The sequence below is a fragment of the Falco punctatus genome, assembly GCF_963210335.1.
Source record: "Falco punctatus genome assembly, chromosome: 12".
Taxonomy (NCBI): Eukaryota; Metazoa; Chordata; class Aves; order Falconiformes; family Falconidae; genus Falco; species Falco punctatus.
In genome coordinates, this window is record NC_137592.1 from 24,410,940 (window position 1) to 24,433,330 (window position 22,391).

The following is a 22,391-nucleotide window of genomic DNA, read 5'->3' on the forward strand; positions in this document are numbered from 1 at the left end:
CGTTGCCGCAAATGAAGCGAGGTAAGTTCACGGCACCTTGCACACAGGTGAGCATTCTATATATGTGGGTTTAAGTACTCATCGATTTGATAAGTGTACAGTAGATAAAGCTGGAAGGATTCCTAGGAACATGGGTTGCTCCTAGCTGTTTATACAGACAAGTACTCCATGTTCTCTTAAAACAAAAGTAACTAGTAACAGGACTTCAAATAGGACATTTTTGTTGTATATCCTCTCATCGCCACTTTAGCTAACTGTACAGTTTATACAACTGTAATTTCCTGTGTGTATAAAGTGCATTTACTTAAGACTTTAGAAGAAATGAGCTGAAAGGAGCTTTCATCCTCTCTCACCCTTATTACAGTTTTCAGGGCTCATTTGAGAGACATATATTGAAGTCATATGGATATATGAATTACCAGGTTTCTGTTCCTGCAGCCCAAGCCAGCACTGAAAACCAATTCGTAACAAACTATTTTGAAAAAGCAGGCTGCCTCATGTTGTTGTATGGTATGAGACTTCAGCTGTCAAAGAGCAGTTGAGTAGAGCTGTCCACAAATTAGGCACTTCAACATTTCTTCATTAGAAGGCAAACTGATGGCTGTAAAATGAAGGTAGACAAGATTGCATGGCAGAGATGGCATGAATTTTTACCCAGGTAACTAAATGCTAGACAGGTCACCTTCTTATGCAATGGATTTGAATCTTTGTCGCTGACCATTCAGAAAGACATCCAGCTCTGGTATTACAAATATAGGGTAAGAGTCAAACTGAGGAAGAAGGTGTTACATGGGGTTATTTTGCTGGTGCTACACTGAAGGTCAGGCCCCATATCAGTTGCCCTTTTGGCTCACAGAAGTAAAAAAACTTTTTGGTGTTCCAGTATTGACTCCATGTACAGAATATAAAGTTCTCGTCTCTAACCCTTTCATGGCTGTAATTGAAATAAGGAACCATAAAGTAAGCATTACAATGCTTGAGCATCATCAACATTGATGGGCTGGAAAATGTCAGAAGGAGGATAAAGAGAACAAAATCATTGAGAATTTTTTTTTTTTCAAAAATTATTTCAGGATTTGTAGTTTTTTCTTATCTTTAAGAAAGTCTTTTCTAATCTGCATGCTCTTTATTCAATGACTCTTACAAACAACCCAGACTGATGAACAGTCTTCGAGAAATGAAGAAAAGATATAAATGAAGTAATTTTTCTGATAAATGTTACAACCTGTGCCTTTGCAATTTCATGCCTTTATTATTTCATGCCTGACAGTATATCCAGCTATTTATTGGACCTTCAGCCTGCTTACACAGCAGTCCAACATAAATGGAGCTGTGCTAACTCACTACAACCTAGCTTCACTTCTCTGGGATGGATTGCAGTCTTAGGGAAGATAATTTGGTTACTAGCTACATCCAGTTCATAAACAGAACCTGACTCAATACAAAAATATAGACAACTTTAGCTGAATGACTTAAATAATGATGAGCACAAATGCATACATTGCACACAAACTCAAGGGATTTTCAAACCAAACTGCAGTCTGCAGCAGTGGCATTCTTCCACTGTGCTGAATGCAAAAAAGCCCAGGCTTTGACAACAGACATGTACTAGCAAACAGCCCCACGCTGTGGACACAGCATGTACTAGTAAAATAACACACACATTTATTGTACTTCTGCTGGCTCTTGTCTCACCCAGCTCTGCTGGGATATACTAAAAATTGTTAGGTTGTGATTCTTTTAACACTTATTTTCATCTTAAATTTGTCTAGAGGATTGGGATGAGGAGGAGTAACTTTCCAAAAAGATAGTAGATTTGGATATTTTTTTTTCTCATTTTAGAAGGGAAAAAAAAAAAAAAAAAAACAAACAACTGCAGAAACTCTGAAAGAAAAGCTTTTGGGTGGCACACTGTCCTGGCAGCCCTCCAGGGAGCAGAACTCAGCGGAGTCCTGCAGCAGGACTAGAGGACATCCCACGCTTGGTAACCGAGAACAAATGCTATGCTGGAGCATAATAGTAATCTCCCCCAGACTTGTTAAACACAAAGATTTTAAGACTTATTTTCTGAAAATGAAAGTTTTAAGAATTTTCCAGGGATTCAGCAGACTTGGATACACAGTTCTTTACAGGATGTTGCAGAATCTTTCCTCCCCTTTTAGGAAGCTGCTTTTGACTTGATTCTGCGTCTATTGTATCCTTTCCCTTCATTGTATTTTAAGAGGGGGAAAAAAGGCCTTTATAGACATTTCTACCAACATCCCTTTTATTTGGCTGCGGGGTGGAACTGCTCTGGGTAAAGGGAACATCCTTGGTAGCCACCCACTGTGCAGCACTGCATCTGGAGCTGAAAAGAAAGGTTGTTTCCCAATTTGCAAGCAACAACCATATGTTCAGGAATGAAGAAATGCATACTCCACCTAGTCCCATGAGCTTCTTCCCTCCCCTGTGGCCTATTTCAAGTTATTCCAGTACTCTTTATTGGACTTCAGCTATTAAGTGAGTACCTTCAAACTTCAGACCCTTCAAGCTAAGTAACTGTAAGCAAAGCTGGGGGAAAACTGAGCATGCACTATTGGTCCTAGTGACTCATAGTATTATTTCCCAGAGTGGCTGTATCGGTGAGGCTCCAAGATACAGAGACAAGATCCCTGCCACAAAGTTCTCACATTTTGTGAGAAAACAGCTAAACAAACTGATGGGGACTTTAAATTGCTGAGAGACTCCCCCTCCCCTCAAATATGCGAAGTGCCTTTTACTTTAAAAATGGGCTCACAGACAACAATAATGTAACATGTTATATCATCACCAAAATTAAATGCTTCTTCACTTCCAAAGCACTTAATTGGTTTTCCAAACTGGATGCTATGAAAAATAAAAAGAAGAAAAAAGTCTGACTTAGGCTTGATATAAAGAGCTAAAAATATATCTCAGGAATTGGTATCCAGCCACTCTGTAGTATTGCACAGACTGCTGCACTGTACTTAGCGTTGGTGTAAGTGATCAGAAGGGAGCCTGTCCAGGGTGGAGCAAAATATCCCTCACTATGGAGCTGCTGAGGAGGCAGAGAAGGAATTTATTACCTAACTTCCTTTGGCTGCCTGGGAGCCAAATTGTTTCTCAGTTAATAATTTTGCAAAACAGGTACCTGGCAAACATGCCAAAGAGTAGCAATCCCTACCTAAAATTGTATTTTAAGTAGCTTAAGGGCAATCATACCATTGGGAGGTGTCTCTTGAACGCAATTTATAGAGCAAAATTTGCCTTCTTTTGAATGGAATAATTAGCTTCTTGGCCAGAAAACAGGATGCTCCACAAGAAAACTGTACTCATACCCAAGCGGAAAAAAGTGAGTAAGAAACCCTTCCTTGTACTCTTACCTTGGATTATTGCAATTAAACACATCAAATGACAATGTGCACCACTACATAACCAATAATCTGTTGCATGTGCCTCCTTATTTCCTAAACCACACAATCATCACTCAGAAGCATGTATATTTAATTCTGATGACTAATTTTTTGCATAGTGCCACATGTAACACTTTTCTGACAGTTTTTTTTTTAATTGAATTAATAAAAACACCATACAAACTAGCAACACAAAGTTGCTTTCTATATTAATATTGTATAACACTGATGTGATGTGTGGTTTGAAATGAGCTTGGGATTTATTTTTTTTATTATTGCAAATGGTGTACTTTAATTGCGACATCAAGAGAAATAGCCTTGAGAATATGCCTTAAATGGTTAGACTAAACAGGAATTACATTTTGGAAGTTTACTTCAAAAACAATGGAGGCATCTAGTGGAAGTGTTTGAGGACTGCAGCTGTTACAGAACGGATCAATGCACAGCTGATTGTCTCACATCTTCCTGGAGTGATTTTCATGAATCAAATAAAAATGCCAATGTGTTTACGTTTTATTTAAGAGGCAGCAAATCTTAAATTTAATGTTATTTAGGCATTGTGAGGCTGTCCTGGTTTCAGCTGGGATAGAGTTAATTCTCTTCTTAATAGATGGTACAATTATGAATTTTGGATTTAATATGAGAATAATGTTGATAACACACCGATGTTTTAGTTGTTACTAAGTAGTGCTTACACTCAATCAAGGACTTTTCAGTTTCCCATGCTCTGCCAGTGAGCAACTGGACAAGAAGCAGGGAGGGAGCAGAGCCAGGACAGCTGACCAGAGCTAGCCAAAGGGATATTCCATACCATAGAATGTCATGTTCAGTATACAAACCGAGGGGAGCTGCCCGGGGCCTGCCGATTGCTGCTCAGGGACTGTCTGGGCATCTGTCAGTGGACAGTGAGCAACTGCATTGTGCATCACTTGAGGGTTTTTTTCCCTTGGGTTTTATTCCTCTCTCTTTCTCTCTCCTTTTCATTACAATTGTTGTTATTATTGTATTTTACTTTGTTTCAGTTATTAAACTGTTTTTATCTCAACCCACAGCTTTCACCTTTTTCTCATTCTCCTCCCCATCCCATCGGGGTGGGAGAGTTGGTGAGTGGCTCCATAGTACTTAGCTGCCAGCTGGGGTTACACCACAACAGTGGCAAACGTGATTTAGAAGCCTAAGATATTTTTCAAGTGATATAAGCAAGTTGGGCCACAGAAGCATTTATATACACAATGGTTACAGTGCCATTTCTTTAAGACATGTGGCCAGTCACTCCGCAATTTATAGTCCTTGACTACCTAAGCTATTAGACGCCTTAGGAAACATGATTGAATTAGGCATGCAGAAAGTGATGTTTCAGTCAGCTGCCTGAATGAGCAGCCACTCGACCCATAGGAAACACTGAGGACAGGTGCAGGTCTTCTGCACAGATTCTTTCCACAGTGGTATGGTTTCCAAGCATGATCCACAGCCTCAAGCCCTCTCTGTCTTAAATTTTTCTTTTAAAAGCTGATGGGTCAAAGTAGGGAGTGGCGGTCTTCCTTCCAAATACAAGAAAAGAAATAGGCTGTCCCACTCTTATCCAATACTTTAATAGTTAGAAGATTGCCCCAGGACATGGGAGAGGAAGTTCAATTTCCTTCTCTCCCTGATAGTACACCTGAACGTTTTTTATTTCCTGTTATATACTCCAGGGAAGCAGGAGACAACTCAGAAGAAATCTTAAAGTGCGGCTCTTCTTGAGTCCAAAAAGAAACTCAAACTACAGCCAGGCTACAAAGCGTACAGAAAGGCCTGAAGGTCTAGGGCTTGGTGACACATTCAGCTGCTTTTAAATTTTCTTTACATCTTAGGCTGTAGGGAGAAGATCCTGTAGAAGTGTCTGCACCAACATACAGGACACATTATAGAAATATTCATGAGCTCCCTGCCTAAGCTTAATAACTGTGCTGGTTAGCCAATTAGCCCAAGAAGCCTAAAATGGCTGCATGTTTCTCTGTGGTAGCAAGAGGGCCTTGTGATAGTGAATTAATTTCTCCCAAGTATTTCCCTGCCTGGCAAAGGTATCTTCATAGCTCTGGTCAGTTTGGCTCTATGATACGACTAGAGATATAAAACTTGAATTTCCAAGGTAAGTGAGCGAGGGAGTGGCCAGGTAACTTCAAGCAGTTTGTTCCTAGGCTAGCCCCAGAACTCTCCCAGCATTTTCAAAATACAATTTTTGAGCATGCATCAGCTCTATCCGTGTGTCCTTGCAGAAAAACATTAGGTTTAAACAGGGCGTGGATCTGCTGGGTGGGTTTTCAGTCTCTAGGAAAATTTCACTTAAAAATAGTGGGCTCATATTTGCTCATTCCTCTCCTTGCTTGAGGGGAGAAATTAATCATCAAGCCTACCCTCACAACTTTAAACCACGATTTTATGACTTCCTTTGCTAGCCACAGTGCCACGTATTTCGGCAGTTTTCTCTCACTTGCTGTGACAGATTTCTTCCTCAAACCGCACTGCGGCCTCACATCTGTAGCATCTACTATTTTTTCTCTTTAATCTGCGAGGAATTTGATTAACGACAGTGGGCTGCAGCCCACGCTTTGAACCCCACTGTGCGGCCGCCGCCTTCCCGCCGCATTTCCAAGGAAAGTTCCGGGTCGGTGCCGGCCGCCAGCGCCCACCGGCGGCGCGCAGTGCCCGGCCCGGCCCGCCCGCGGGCGGCAGGCCCAGCCCCGGGGCCGCGCTGGCTGCGGCCCCGTTGTCCGCGGGGGTCGCTGGCACCGGGGGGCGTCATCGGCAGCTGCCGCCCGCCCCCAACAGCGCAGCGGGCACGACCTCCGCCCTCGGGCTCCTTCTGCTCCAGGTGCGGCGCCGCAGCCGGGGCCGCGCAGCACAGCCCGGGCCGGGCCCGCCCCGCCTCACCCCTGGCGGCCGCCCCGCCCCGCTCACCTGCCCAGCCCGGCCCCGCCGCGCCGCCGGCCCGCCCCGCCGCGCCACCCGGCCGCACACGGCCCCTTCCGGGCGCGCCCCTTCCCCCGGGGGGTGTTGACCAACTCCCGCCGCCGCCGCTGCTGCAGCTGCGGGGGGGTCCCCGCCTCCTCGCAGCCGGCCTCGTTCCGCGAAGGGTCCGGGGTGTTTTGGCCCGCGCCGGCCGCCCTCCCGCAGGTGCTGTCGCGTTGCCATGGCATTTTCCGCTCGGAGCGGGGAGGCGGCGCGGCCTGGCCGGGCCTGAGCGGCGGGGCGGCGGCGGGGCCGCGGTCTGGCCGGGCGCTGACCCTGCCCGGGCCGTCGGCAGCCGCAGAGGGCTTCGCGGGCCCGCTGGCTGATCCCCCGCCTCCTCCCTCCCCGCCGCCGCCTCCGCCTTGCCCCGCCGCTGCTGCTCTCGACCCCGAGGTTCCGGCGGCGGCGGGAGGCGGCGGCGGGCGCCGGCTGGAGCAGGCGGCGGGGAAGATGGCGGGGAACGGCGGAGGCTTCGCTGGCGCCGGGAGCGGGGAGATCATCCAGCTCAACGTGGGCGGCACCAGGTGAGCGAGGCTGCGGAGGCCGCCGAGCGGAGGGGCCAGGCCCCGGGTCCAGCCGGCGGGGCCGCTGCGGGGCCGCTGCGGTCCCGCGGGGCGGCGGGAGGTGGCCGGCGCGGACCGGAGGGCAGCGAAGCGGAGGGCACCGCTGAAGCGGGGAGGTCCCTGCCGGGGCCGTGCCCGAAGGGAGGCGCTGCCCGGCCGTGCCCGGGGCTGGGCCGGCCCGTCAGCCGCTCCGTGCGGGGCGGGCGGCGGTGGGACGCGGCCGTGGTGCTGCAGGCCCGGCGCTGCCTCCGGGAGGGCCCGGTCGGGGTCCCTGGCGCGCTGCAGGGGAGGGGGCCGGGGAGCACCTGGCGGCAGAACGGAGGGTGGTGGCGGGCCCGCGGGGTGCCCCCCTGCAGCTGCGGCCTCGGGGGTATCTACGTATGTGCTTGCGAGCTCTGGGGGTGTACTGCTGCTTCAGGAGAGACCCCTGGGCTGCCAGTGACCGGTCTGTCTGGCAGCCTCAGAGACGGAGGTAGTGAAGAGGTTGGTGTGCTGCTGCTGCTGTCAGCCAGAATAAAGAGCTGTATTGTGTTCAGATGTACGCTGGAGGCATGGAAGATGGCATGCGTAGACATTTTGGCAGGCTGAGGGAGAGAACTGGGGCAGCTGTGGTCAGGATCTGTGTAATAAATAGTGCAAATGTTCCTGTTGACATGCTCAGGCGTGAAATCGTTTGGATTGCCATAGCTAGTGGAAACTGGTGTGTCTTCCCGAGCCTGTGTGTGACGTGAAACCAGCTATAAGTAGTAGGAACTACTGGTACTATTTTAGGAATTTTCTTGCATTACCCTGAAGATGAACTTGTTCTTATAACTAAATTGTATGCTGCAGCCTTTTTTAAAGGAGGGTGCCATAAAAATCGATGCAGAATTTCTGTTTTATGAGAAGACATTAAGAACCTGGCTCAGCCCAGAGAAACAGCTTGTAACTTGCCTATGCAAAACTTCAGCTAAAATGGTGCTTTCAGGGTAATTTTGACGTTGGCTTGGACGAAATTTTGTGTTATACTGAATAAGGTTCTTCAGTGAACTCTGCTCTGAAATTAAGGCCAGTTCATCTTCTAGGTTTTTGTTACAAGCGGAATTGCAAAGATGCTTCAGTCTCATAATTTTAAATAGATCTTATTACACGCATCTGCAGAGAACAGCATGAATCAGGGCATGTACAGGGCATAAACTGGGGAAGAAATGCACATCCGCAGAGGGCTTCCCTACACAAAAAAGTATGAAGAATAAGGTAAACTTAACATTTATATGTATTTCATTTCTGGTCGAAGGTCTAGATTCTGGTCAATGGATATAATTTGGATGTGAGGAGTAAGAAATGTGTGCATGGACATTCCCCTTTTAATAGAGAGACAATGTACACTAGTACCTCAGTGTAAGGTTCAGCTTCTCATGTAGTGCTTATATTCTGTGAAAAAATTTATCTGAGACAGGTTTTTCAGCTTGCAAAGGGCAGGTTACTCAAAGCTGCTGGTGGAGTGAGTTATCTGGACAGCAAATGAGGGAGTGTGGGATACTATACACATTTTCTTCTCTTCAGTTCCTGTTACCCTTACTAGAAACCTGAAACAGTTTTGTTTGTAGAGTTGTATGAGAAGAGGAAATTGGCATTCTCCTCCGTCTCTGACAGCAGTTATACTTTGAGCAACTAGTACAAAGTCCCCAGCTTTCCATGTTCAGACACGAGGATACCACTGCTCCCTGGGACTGCCAGAGCTTGTCTGTTGGGCATGGTTGCTCCAACAGTTCCAGGTCTCAGCTTCGGTGGATTCCTTTGCTGGGAGCACAAGCCTCTTGCAAGTTAACATTCACAGAAATTACTGTAACAAATGTAGTGAATTCTCTTGACGCTTTATCTCCCTCTGCTTATAAGATAACTCTACAAGTGCAATAGACTACGAAAATGGTTGTTTTGTAACTGACACTTAGCCTGTATGTTTCCATTTGCCTGTATTTTCTGTAAAATAATGGTAGGCTGCCACCTGCTTGAGGGTATTTGAGGCTGTTGCACTGGGTTTGCCTAATTTTCCTGATACAACGTATTTCTGACCACTGCACGGAGCTGCAGATGCACACGTAAATTTTGCTAGCTAAGCTTCTTTCTGTATCCTGAAAAGGAGGACTCTGTCCCATTGTTTACACAGACTAATGTATAGGTATTAAAAGTTTTAAAGTATGCATTAATATGGGGTATTGCTTACTAAACTGGTACCACAGTGCTAAGTCACAGACAGAAAATGCTTGTGCTATCTAAACCCACTGGTAATGTTGCAAGGACACAAACATGGAATTGGTTGGTGGGTCTTTTCATGTCCTTGTTGTGTGGTGGCTTCTTCTGGAACATCTTCTGAATCATCCCTTACTCTTAAAAGTACAGAGGGGTAGTGATCTGTATTACTGATGATAAAAGCTGTGTAAAACTGCAAACATACTTAGAAGTCATTTTACATTTAAATATCAAACGACTTTGATTCTCTAATTTTTTGGTTTCTTTGTGCATGTTTCTGCTTAGAACACTTACACTGTGGATTTTCTGCTAAGAACAAATTTATCATTGTTTGCTTGCAGTGAGCAGCTACACCATCCACATCTTATGCACAGTGGTAGTTCCATATAGCCTTTGTGTTTCTGCCTCTTAAGGGGTATAAAGTAATACTTTTTGTTTACATCTTTCTCTCTAAAACTGGAAAATACAAGCAGTGAAAACTGGATAAACAATGGTTAAGTGCTTTTATTCAGACAATATTTTGTAATGTATTCCTCCACTATGTGGAAAGTTACCATGGAATTTTACTTCTGCCTTTCCTTTTTTGATTCCCATTAATGAAGAGGTCAGCAAAGGTTTCTTAGTCATGGTACTAGTTAGAGGATATGTACAGTCAGAGAGCTGATGCAGAGCACGACCTCCTTGCCCAAGCTGCCAATCCAGTTGTATTTCTTCATGTTAAATCAAAATCAAAAGAAGGATAAAAGAGTTCTTAGTTATTTATTACATAAAATACCATCTGGCATCAGAAATAATACTATAATTTGTATTATTTAATAATATGATCTGGAGTTAATACTTTTTCTTTTAACTGCTACTGCTATTGGACGCCCCTAAGAGGATCCAAATAGCAAAATGGCAAATAATTAAATTTATTGTAGAATATTAACTTGAAGCTCATTGTAGTCTTTTGCAGCTTACAGTGTAGCACCCTTTGAGTCCTAAGTAAGAGTAACATGCAGTTAATGACAGAAGTAGCACATTGTCGATTAACTTGTATTTTAGTGGCTGTTTTTTGTGTGCCTGTGATTTTTCTGGTTTGTTTTTGTGTGTTTTGTCAAGCATTAATGTTGACAAAGTATGAGAACCAGAAAATGTGGGATGTTTGGGATGGTGTGTTACAAACATTTAAAGAATGACACTTTAGGGTCTCTGGGCAGTCCTGCTTTATGCTTAAGGACAATCTGTGCAAATAAGGTGCAATCTCTTTGACTTTGTACAGATGTGCAGATCTTAAACTTCCCAAACCTGTTTGATATCAGCTTTATAGGAGAAGTCAAAGAATCTGGATAAAGCAGACTTCCTTCCAATTTTACAGCTGATTCTAAATTTGTTAACTTTGGTTTCTTAGGTTCAGCACTTCAAGACAAACACTGATGTGGATCCCAGACTCCTTTTTTTCAAGGTATTTGTAATATATAATCACATGAAACAAAGACAAATTAACAGTCATTAAAAATATATATATATGTTCTTAGTTGTTAATTTCTGCCATAAATAATGTCTTTATTCCGTAATGCTTTCCCCCCTATTTCAAGTAATGAGACAGATTCATTTGAAATGAGCTGTTACCCAAAAGGCATCTTCTGTCTTGAATGATGCTATGGCAGCTTATATGTGCTGAACAGTTGTCACTTTTCAGATGTTGTGGAAATAAGGCTCCAATTCTACAGGAAAGGGAGATGCCACTAAGTCTGTTACTATATTACCACTTGTGAACTTATTGACCATACACAGCAGCACTGCCTTTTATGTTTTTTGAGTTATTGCTGTACCCTGAATTAACTCAAAAGTTTTGAGAGTTTTAACTTGTGGTACAGGAGCTGTTGAATTATTGAACACCCTTCTGCTAACTTTTATGTCTCTACCATTACTACTTCTATAGGTTGTGCTGCCTACTGTTTGTGCCCTAGTAATTTTGTGCTGTAGTTGCTGTACCTCTATCATCCCAGTTAATCCTAAACACTTAAAAGAAGACCTAAAGGCTGGCAATTTTGCTTCATTACATTTAGGTTTTGTACTCTAGATTTCTTTCCCAATAAAAGCCTGGCAGCTGACATAGACAGGCAGCGTTATCTGCTCCTGATTTGCTGAAATGTTTAGATGAATGGAGTGCCAGGGAAATGTCACCTTCTTTGAGGCAGGGAAGGAAAGGCACAAAGAGGAAGTCTAATGGTATTCCCCAGTCTCCATACTAAATAGACTATCGAAGGAGGTTCTTCTGAAAGTCATCCAGTACTGGAAAATTTCAGAGATAATTGTCATCCAGACTAAGATGTAATCTTGTAATAAAACTGTTGATGTTAGTGTGTTTCTTATCTGAAAAAAAAAAAAAAAGTTTTGGCATTGCATTTTCCATGGATCTGGAACAAAAGCACTTTGATCTGATGGGAGAGAAACTTTGAAGTGGACTTGTGTAAAAAGTCATCCACCCCATTCTTGCCCCGGAAGTCCTTGCAGAATGGATTGTTTACTCTTCCTTTTAACTTAAGCAGCTTTTACTGATTTACTAGATTGTAACAAACTATGCAGCCCTCTGGGTGCCTGGGAAAACTTTCCCATCCTTTCAGGCTAAGGCCTTGTGTCTGTTTGAGAATCTGAAGGTCCTTATGATGCAGCTCTTAGCTTTTCCTTAGGTGTGCACGCACTGCCTCTTTGTTCAGGAGAGATCCTTCACCCTGCACCTCTGGAGCATTCTGCATTACCAAGGCGGTTTTCTTTGCTCAGCTGCTCTGTTTTATGAAAATGCAACTGACTACACAAAAAGAGCAAACTGATTGAGAGTGTTGATGTCTTGTATTTGTGTAGTACATTTCTGAGGGACACTTAATGACAATTTCCTGTGTTGCAGTTTGCTGAGTGGAAGAATTTCAACACTGAAGGACGAAACTGGTGCTGTAAGTAATAAACCTACTGATAACTCATTAGTTTAATGTTATGCTTTCAGTTAGGTTTATTCAGTGTGGATGCTAGTAGGAGTTACACTGCCTGAGTCAGTGTAAACTTCCATGAAAATCAGTGACATCTGTGGGTTTCTTGATTCTCATCTTCATTCCAAGATAGATGAAACTGGAATAATGTGCATATTTTTGTGCTCATTCTGCATTGTACAGACAATGCGGTGGCAGCAACTGTACTTTTTTTTTTTTTTAAGAACAGAAAAACTGCTAATTGCTGCATTGCGGAGAGAGGTGTAATTTTCGTTAGATAGCTATTGCATATGTAGTTGAGTAAATCCAGACATGGAAACGTAGCTTTTGTTGGCAAATACAGATAGCAAAATGGATGTTTCAGTCTGTGTTTATGATATTCTTAAATGGGAAACTATAGTTATGGCAATGTGGTTGAGTGATAGTAAAGCACACAGGTACTTTGCTAAAAGTGTAGTAGTAGTTGTAATCGTAATTGACTTGATTTTAGACTTTTTTTTTTTTTAACTTACTTTGATATCTTATTACATTTACCGCATCCTGAATACATGATAGAAATTGAGGGCACCCATTGACCTTTGTGGAGACTAGAACTTAGGTGGCACTTAATAAACGTGTTCTTTATTTGCAGCGGTTTTTGTATATAAGTCTTTTAAGAATGTTGAATTAGTGGATGGTAGAATAACGAGAGCAAAGCAGAGGTCAAAAAACTTTGGGTTGTGTTCATCTGCCGACTGCCTCATCTTCAAGTCCTCTTTCCTGTGCACAGCATAGAAAAGCATTTTAGTTGACGGTTGTTCCATAGTAATGCTGAAGTACAGCAATTTTTCTTTGCAGATATTTATTGATCGAGATCCAGCGGCATTTGCACCCATTTTAAATTTTCTTCGCACAAAGGAATTGGACTTACGGTAAGAAGTTCTAAGTATTTCAAGTGAAAATTAATTTGATCAGATGCATTAGAACACTATCAAATGATGATTTTTCAGTTTACTCTTCTAGTTGGGTGCCTAGTATATGACTCTGCTCCCTGGTAGATCTGGGGCCATGTCTAGAGTCTATGTACGGCATGGTAGAGGCAGAAATGGTAGCATTGTGTTTTGTTAGTGGATTCTTGTAATTTTAACCACTTCTGGCAATGTATTTCTTTATTGTTTCTGGATCCTTATTTTAATGAATGGTAATTAATATTAAGATCACTTAGAAATCTCAAACATCAGCATGTTGAATGCATTTGGTGGTAATTCTGTAAACCAGTAAGTACCTTGTTCATGTTGTGCAGTGTCTAGTTATATGCAAGTATGAATATTCAGGGTGTTGACTCACTTTGTCCTTGTTTTCTGTTGTGTTTTCCCTTTCTCTAGGGGAGTCAGTATTAATGTTCTCAGGCATGAAGCTGAATTCTATGGAATCACTCCTTTAGGTAACTCCTGCTTTTTAAATATGAAGTAATCTCATGTTTATTACTGTAGTAATGACCCACTTATAATAAATCATGGACAGTTGTGACCCTGAAGATTTTCAAAACTTTTACAGCAGGTTATTTGAAATAACGTAATGTTTCCGGGGAAGTGAAAGCTGTGGTCTTATCTTGTTTTCCTCCTTAGTAAGAAGATTGCTACTATGTGAAGAACTGGAACGCTCATCTTGTGGGAGTGTTCTTTTTCATGGCTACCTGCCTCCTCCAGGTATTTTTGTATTCATGGTATAATGTTGCTTGTGGTCACTTATTGCTTTAGTCTGTGGGGGCTATTAGTGGTTAAACTGTCCAGAGAAGGCTTTCTTATGGAAAGATTGAGATGAACAGTTGAATCAAACATGGTTCTGATTCAAAAGCAAGGCTTTTATCTGTATGCTGTATGAAACGGCATGTTTAGAGTACTGGGCAGGGAGGGAGTTGTGGCACATTATTACTAAGCAGGCTGTGTTTGGTAGTAGACTAGAGTAGGGGTTCTTCAACTATGTTTCGGTTAAATGTTACCAGCATGGAGTGCTTTCTTCTTTTGGACGGTACAGTTACTTTACGTGTCCTGTGTCTAGATGACAGATCGCCACAAATGACCTTATCTTAACGATATGAGTACTTAGATTTTTCTTCTCTCTAGAGATGGACGCAGTTCACGTGTTAACCTGAAGTCTAGGGAATACCTAGCCAATCATTGACAAGATTTTTGAAGATAGTTCCTTAAATTGTGAATGTCAACACAGAGAGCAAAAGCATTTTCTGTTTCAGTGTTACGATATTGCCTAATTCTTATAGCAGTTGAATTAGACTTTAGGTCAAAATGCAGAAGTATTAATCCTGTGTTTTGGAAGTGAATGAATATCTGTTATATCACTAAAGTTTATGGAGCGGAACAAAACATCTCTTTTTCTTTTATAGGCATTCCCAATCGTAAAATAAATAACACTGCTGGGCCGCTGACTGATGTTAGAACTGGTCAAAACTGCTCTGAGAGTGAGATTCATGGAGGTGGTGTCCAGCCTACACTTGCTGGTACTGGGGAAGGTACAGTCAGACTGGGTGAGGAATGTCAGTTTTAAAAGCAAAATAAATTGAAAAGCTGATTGTCACTGGGAAATAAAAACTGAGTGACTATTTCTGGTTTCAGTCTGTTATTCTATGTTTGCCTTATCTTAAAATGGCTGAATACTTAATTAACCACTACTTCCTGTACGGTATTTAAGGCTCACTGCTGCACAATCAAGACATGAGGCTGAGAAGCAAATCAAAGTTCTTCATGCAGTCTTAGTATGGCCCCTTAGGCAAATGCCTTGCAATGCTAAAGATGTGATAAAAACCAGACAGACCAGTGTCTGGTCTTTGTTCAGGACCTCCTTCTTGCTCTTACACCTTTTTCTTGCTCCTGGTGTGCTTCTTGCCCTGCAAGAGTCAGGTTTTTAGAGTAAAGATAGTCTTCAGTTGTTTGACTATGTACTTTCCATATAAAATTCTAAAAAATCTGTAAATAAGATGGGCTTGAATTTGGTAATTTTCCAGCTTTTGACTTTGCAAGCAAAATGATGCTGTTAGAAGTGTCATATTTCTGCTATAACCGTGTAAATTGTAGCAGTGTTAGGAAAATCTGGAGTATGTTAAAAGGTGAGTCTGTATCCAGGTAACATAAAAATAAGCCTTGGATATGAATAGCTGATTCTTCTTTGTGTTATGGCAGTCTTGGGGAAAATGAGGCCGAAGATGATGTAATCTTTAGGCGTTAGTTCTTTAGCATATCAAGGCTGAGAGCTAACTCAGGGAAGTACCATAACCACTGATTCCAGTGCCATCCCACACTTCTGCCAAACCTAATCTAGTTATAGACCAGAAATGGGCATGCTCTTCTCGCTAGATAATAAATAGAGGAGCTATAGGTATTCTGACATACTGGAAATTTCAGTTTTACAGTCTGGAACAATATAGGGTTGCACCAACTACTTGGAAAGAGCTTTTACGAAAGAGAGCATTGCTTCTTATTTGATAACAATCCTCAAATTTTTACCAATTTGCTTGCCTCTTTCTCTTTATGAACGATTTGCATTGTATTGACTGAGAAAAGTCTTCCTTACATGTAAGTTGTAAGGATTGTGAGGAGTAATTTTGCTAACTAGAATCCGGCTGAAAATGTTTCTTGAGATACTGCATTGTCAAAGTGTCTGTTGCATATCCTAGCAGACAGCTCTATCCTGTTACAGATGTCTCTGCTTGTCTTCTAATACCTGTCACTTGACTGACTTCAGCTTTGGTTTTTTTAGGATTTCCTGTGGACCCACGGAAAGTCCTAATAGTAGCTGGCCACCACAATTGGATAGTAGCTGCCTATGCCCATTTTGCTGTTTGCTACAGGTATGAATATAGTTGCTTGTCAGGTTACAGGAATTTAAAAAAAAAAAACCCTGTGATTTGCTGTGAGCAAAGCAAAGTTTGCTTTACTCTATAATGACACTACATAAGATGTATTCAGTCTGCTCCTATAAATGTGAGTTGCTGCTTCTGTATGTGCAAATAAACTGCTTGATAGGAACTCAAATTTTGCTGCTCTGCTGTCAATTCTTGATGCTGTTGCAAAAGTGATGGATTTTAACTGCTTCAAAAGCCTGTTCTAAAGCAGGCTTTTAAATGAAAGAATAATTTTAAAATTTCATCCTACTGTATGGATTTGAAGACAGTCTGTGAAGTTAGGCTATCAAAGAACTTGAAACAGATAATAGATTTTTGTTACGTAAGTGATGTACCTTGTCTTAAACTTGAGGGTTTTTACCTTAGCAGAACTGTTAAGTACTTGTTCCTTCACCTGGATGGCTGAAAAGTATCTTCAAATGTCTTCTGTATTGGCTATTTTTTTAAGATCAGGTGAAGATAATTAACACCTTCATATTACAGAAGCTGCTTTTAGTTCACATCTGGTAGTCTGGATTTCATTGGTGGCTGTCTCCATTGAAAAGTAATGTTTTAACAAGAGCTGTTGCCAAAAACAATCTTAGTGCTGCTGTCATAGTGTGGTTCCGAAACAGAAGGGAGAATAAAGAGTGCAATGTGGATGGCTTCTTTCTGGTTACTGCCAAGTTGAAGGCATAGTTTGCTACCTTTTTCACTATATAGAATACTAATTTACTTGCTTAAACTTTGTAACTTCAATTACATCTACCTTGTCTCTCGTATTCACCACTATAATTTGTTTTGCTTTAATGTGGCTTTTCTTGCTCTACTTAATGTTCTTGTTTTCAATTATGCTTAATGTGGTCTGACTGGAGAAAGCGGCAATGATTTGCAATTGTCTTTTGCTAATTGTCCCTTCCTTAGGATTTTATCTCTGACTGTTTTCCTTGGGGGCTACCTCACTTTTAAGTGAAAGATTCTGCCTCTTTCCTGCTTGGTAATCTACTTAATGAAACTTGTTACTGCTGAACTTAAAGTCATTAGTGATGCTTTTGATGAAGCTTGTCAGGCTTGAATGGTTCCTGAAAGAGGCATGGGTCAACATGGCAATTTAAAATGCTGCTTTTCTTCATGGTGACTCAAGGTAGCAGTCTCGTCTTGTTTTGAATATTTTTGGGGGGGGGGCTGGGGGGGGGGGGGGGCGGGCGGGGGGTGATTGGGCTTGAAGGAACACTGGGAATACAATGGTGGAATTCTCCCTCCTCCATTCTGCTCTTACACAGTTTTGGGTACAGTGTTTTCTCCTCTGTGCTGTATCTCAGTATCTCTCGTTTTTATGGCTTGGCAGCTGAATTTGCCCAGACATTTTTGAATATCTGGTGTTTGAGAAGGCAACATATTCTTAAAGCTACTTCCTTCTACCTACAGTTTTAAATAGAGCTTGCTTATATGGTGCTACTGCAGTACAGTATAATGACATGATTTATAAAATTCTTGTCACTGCTGTTTAAATGTAAGGGCAGCATCTGAATTTTAGCCAGAATAATTTCTCAGTGTAAGTGGTAATTTGTAGTGGACAGTGAATCCCATGCAGTAAGAAATGAAATGTATTTAGATATTTGGTTTTGTGACTTTCTTTTAGGCTGCTTGTAAGCGATAATATTTAAATACTTAAGGCAATTATTTTGGTAAAAAACTACAGCAAAGGACATCCTAAAGAGAGTTCTTTTTTTTTTTTTTTCTTTTTTTTTTCTCCTTTGAGGTGTGACAGAAGTCTTGAAAATTTGATAATAAAGCTTGTGAGAATGTCTTGGTTTCATTCAAAGGCTTATGGCTATTGTGGTCCTGCTCTTAAGTCAGTTCACTACAGCTTGTGCATGCTGTATGGGTAGAGCACAGTGAACTGCGATGCTTCAGCTCCAGGCAGGATGCAATGTTGGAGCGGAAGAATGGCAACAATGGCAAAAGATACTAGATATGTTTTTGCTTTCCATGTTAACGTTTATATAATTTGACTGCTGAGATTTAGTGTGCTTTAGCTCAGTCACAAAGCATCTAAATTATTGCTTGAAATTAAATCGGATAAATTGTGCTCTTCTGGCATCATGTAAGTCTTTAAAATTGCACAGGCAAATGCTTCTCTAAAAATAAAGCTTATAGTCAATTCAGTACTACCTGTGTACAGTATACCGTAAATAGAAAATGTGACTAGGTAGCACAGCCTTATGCTAGAGCGTGATTGGGTACCTTGCTTCTGGGAATTTAAATAGATATTTCTTCTAAAGTCTTATGCTGAACCTTGTTCTCTAGCACTTGTTTAGCCCAAGTTTTTGGATTGGTCTGGTGACTTCTATATCAGACGTGCTTATATGAGGAAAAAACCCAGCACAGGCTTTTAGTAGCCACAAAACACTGAAACAATATGCAGTATCAGACTTCAAGGAAAAAAAAAACAAACCAACCTGCAGCTCTTGTAAACTATAGTGCTTTACTGGAATATGAAGTTCTCTGGTGTAGCCTGTAAGACTGGGTCATCCATGTTGATTCAGGCTTAGATAGAGTTGTCTGTTTCTGAATCTGTAACCTCTACTCCCTGTTCCTTCCTTTGTCCTTCCAGAATCAAAGAGTCATCTGGGTGGCAGCAAGTGTTTACAAGTCCCTATCTGGACTGGACGATTGAGCGAGTGGCTCTTAATGCTAAGGTGGTTGGAGGACCTCATGGAGACAAGGATAAGATGGTTGCAGTTGCCTCGGAGAGTAGCATAATCTTGTGGAGCATTCAAGACGGTGGTAGCGGCAGTGAAATTGGTAACTATAACTGACTGGTTTCTTTTTGCATGTGTGTGTTTAATGAGAAGGAAGTCTGTGATCCTATTTTGAGGTATGTATGATCCATGGTGTTCAGTATTTGCTTTCACAAAGTGACAAAACAAGCTATAGTACAGCAACCTATTAGAACATATTTCTTCTCTGTGATGCTAGAAGAATCCTTTCTCAAAATCAAAAAGATGGAGAATAAAAAAGTAGTCTGTCTACTGAACAGTTACTAACACTTACTGTTCAGTTTGAGTTTTTGTATCAAGATGCAAATTAAGAGTTAAACTTTTCCTTGGACTTGCATTTGAATTTAGGCCATAGCACAAAGGAACTAAGTTCCTGAGATGGAAAGCTACAGATGCTGAGAGATTCTGCTCTTTTCTTTCCTGTGTCTTATTAAAACTGTATTTTTAATGGAGGCGATGAAAAGATTTAATTCTCTGTCACATGTAGTTCATAAATGGAATTTGAAAGATGAAAATTTCTTCTTTATATGACGTGGGTGTCTAGGTAGGAAAAAGACAAGCTGTACTGCCCTAAGCATACAGGAATTGCTGCTTGTACACCTTGGTATTGAAGGACACACAATTAGCGGGGCTTTAGAAATAGCAAGAAGGCTTTTTCAGAAGCAAATATTACTTGGTACTAATCTGATGGCTTGTCTGACTCACTGTTGTTCAAATACAGGGCAAATTTGGGAGGCAATATTAGGTATTAGGAACTTACTCCAGTCTAATCCCTGGTGTTTGAATAACCACTATTAGGCTAGTAAAGTCTGTTTCCTCTGGCAGTGGATACTGCTAACAAAGTATGACAGCAGTCTCCTTATGTGGACACTTTTCTCTGAAGCTTAATGCTGAGATAATTTGTTGTTAGATGTATCTCCATAGTTGAAGGCATGAGAATTAATGTGGTCATTAATGAAAGTCAAAATGACCAAATTCAAGTTTTGATCCATATGCCTTTAAAGGAAGAGCTTACTTGAAAGATGCTCAGGCAATTTCCAGCTATGTTAAGGGCTGTTGCTTTTTTTCATGCTTGAATGAGTGGAAACACTAAGTCAGATTTGAAGATGGGGTAGGGCAAAGGTCTTGCATGAGTTAATGCAGCTGTGTACTGTTCTTTTAGTTGTGACTCACAGAACTCTTTTATATAATAATAATCAGCAGAACAGAAAAGGAGGTTCCATTGTATTAAAAAAAATAAATATGAATGGTGTGTCAGTTGAATATGAAATATCTGTTAGGGAGTAAATACTGTGAATACTTGAAGCCTATTCTCCTGTTATGCCCCTGGTGAACAAATCTTAAAGGTAGGGAAGATTTAGCATGGCAGCTGCACTCCTGTATGCGGTGGGCTAACCTTGGCTGGATGCTAGGTGCCCAGCAAGCTGCTCTATCACTCCCCTCCTCAGCAGAACAGGGGGAAAGAAAATAAGATGAGGAAAAAAACCACAACAACTTATGGATCAAGATAAAGGCAGTTTAATAAAGCAATTGCAAAGGCCATGCATACAGAAGTAAAGGAAAACAAATATTATTGTTCTTTACTTCCCATCAGCAGGCAATATTTGACCTCTTCCCAGGAAGCAGAGCTTTAGTACGTATAGTGCTTTCTCTGGAAGACAAATGTCATAAATAACTAATTCTCCCCCTTCCTTCTCCTTTCTCTTAGCTTTTACCCCCGAGCAGCCATCACCAGCCCCCAGCCAACTCCCCCCAGTTTATATACTGAGCATGATGTTCTATGGTATGGAATATCCCTTTGGTCATTTGGGTCAGCTGTCCTGGCTATGTCCCTTCCCAAGATCTTGCCCACCCCCAGCCTACTGGTGAGGGGGGAATGTTGGAGAGACAGCTTTGGTGCTGTGTGGGCACTGCTCAGCAGCAGCCAAAACACTGGTGTGTTCTCAACACCTTTCTAGCTGCCCACACAAAGCACAGTGCTGTGGGGCTGCTCTGGGGCTCAGCCAGACCCGACACACTGTAATAGGCATCGTTTTAAGCACTGTGCTGTTCCATTCCTCCTGCATTTTCTGGTTTGACTTAGCTGCTTTTGTGTTGCCTTGGAATTTGCAATGAGATACGTGAAGCAGCATCTAGGATTTTTGGAAATTGAGTGCAAAGAGATGCAAAAACCATAAGTGGACTTTTACTTCAAATAACTCTGAAATGTGCCAATAGCATAAGGTTCTCATAACTCAGACTACGTCGGAACATGGCAACAAAACTGAAGGAAGCACTTTTGCTAAACAGGCTGTACTATGTTGAAGTGACTTTGTGAAACAAAGGAAATGCCACTTGAGGGTGGGGGGGGAGCAGAGAGAAAATGCCTGCAGGGTTGAATCTGTAGTCGGACTAACATTGGCCAAAATGTACTATTCCTCATTTGGATAATAGGTCATGCTGCCTGGCTTAAAAAAAACTAAGATAAACTTGTGTTTAATAGTAACAACTTGAATATAGCAGTCTTGTTTCCTTGTAGTGGCAAATGCTTGCTGTCCTGCTTTGTGTTGCAGTACATTGCTATCATCTTGTGAAAGAAAGTACTTGTTCCAAACAGTCGTCGAAGCCTGGTGACACCATCCTCAGAAAATTGTGTGGGCTGGCATCTTTGTGATAGAGCTCTCCCAGAGCGCTCTCCTTCCTTTCAATATTACTTACATAAGACACTGCTGCTGGATTGCTGCTGTAAGCAGTATTTTACTGAGAGGGACCCTTAAGACAAGAGCCTGTCATTACGTATAGCGTTGTCTCCCCTGTGGCTGGGTCTCAAGATTGTTGAGCCTAAGCAGGACTGACACTTCAAATTCCTCCAGACCATTCAAGCTGTCTTCCTTGATTTCCTTGAACCTCATCCTTCTCTAGAGTAATCAATTCGAGTTGTTTCTGTGGATTTTTTTATTATTGCCTTTTTCATCTGCCCTTTACTGCTGCATCTTATCTGCATGGAATGATTGTACTGTTCCCTGGAAAACAGTTTAGCATTCTAATTAAAACATAAGTATATATTGAGCTTCCTGAGGTTCCTTCTTGGGGTGTAACAAAGGGCTGCTGCTTGGCTGGGAATGGCACTCTGTTAATTTGTATTTGTCCAAAAAAATATTGGGAGATTTTCCAGTTACTGGGTATTCTTGTTTTGAAGACATTGGTCTGCTGCATTTAAAGTGTTTTAGTGGGGAGTAATATAAATATGTAGAGTGAGCAGTATGGGATAGAAAACTTGTGAGTGAAGATCGACACTCGGTTGTGTAATGTATCCCCAGTAGTAATGGCTTTTTACTGACCAGGCAGTAAAGCTTAACCTGGAATTACTTACAAATTTACTTACAGGGCCAGTTTGCTGTACGGATTCATAGCTGACAGACTTGGAGATAATCTATGATCTTTAGTTTCCTGTAACTTTTAAATACATGGTACAATACATAGTATGAAACGTAGTATGCTGTCCAAGTTTGCAGTTCAACTAAACATACTCATGATGGATTATGATGAGGCTAGGAAGCTCTAGAGAGGACAGATCTTCTGGAAAA

General features: G+C 41.8%; 1 protein-coding gene across 2 annotated transcripts in view; it reads left to right on the forward strand.

Moving 5' to 3' along the window:
- Positions 1-1,882: 1,882 nt before the first annotated feature.
- The window catches only part of KCTD3 (potassium channel tetramerization domain containing 3), a 32,912-nt gene continuing 12,403 nt past the window's right edge, over positions 1,883-22,391 (forward strand). The window contains exons 1-9 of one of the 2 annotated variants that reach the window (XM_080408445.1): positions 1,883-6,925; positions 10,587-10,640; positions 12,087-12,132; positions 13,003-13,076; positions 13,530-13,588; positions 13,773-13,853; positions 14,549-14,689; positions 15,919-16,009; positions 18,660-18,850. In XM_080408445.1, coding sequence (XP_080264571.1) covers positions 6,852-6,925; positions 10,587-10,640; positions 12,087-12,132; positions 13,003-13,076; positions 13,530-13,588; positions 13,773-13,853; positions 14,549-14,689; positions 15,919-16,009; positions 18,660-18,850 — 811 coding nt within the window. In that variant the 5' untranslated portion in view covers positions 1,883-6,851. The remainder of the gene's footprint in view (positions 6,926-10,586; positions 10,641-12,086; positions 12,133-13,002; positions 13,077-13,529; positions 13,589-13,772; positions 13,854-14,548; positions 14,690-15,918; positions 16,010-18,659; positions 18,851-22,391) is intronic. The other variant, XM_080408444.1, reaches the window with a different exon arrangement.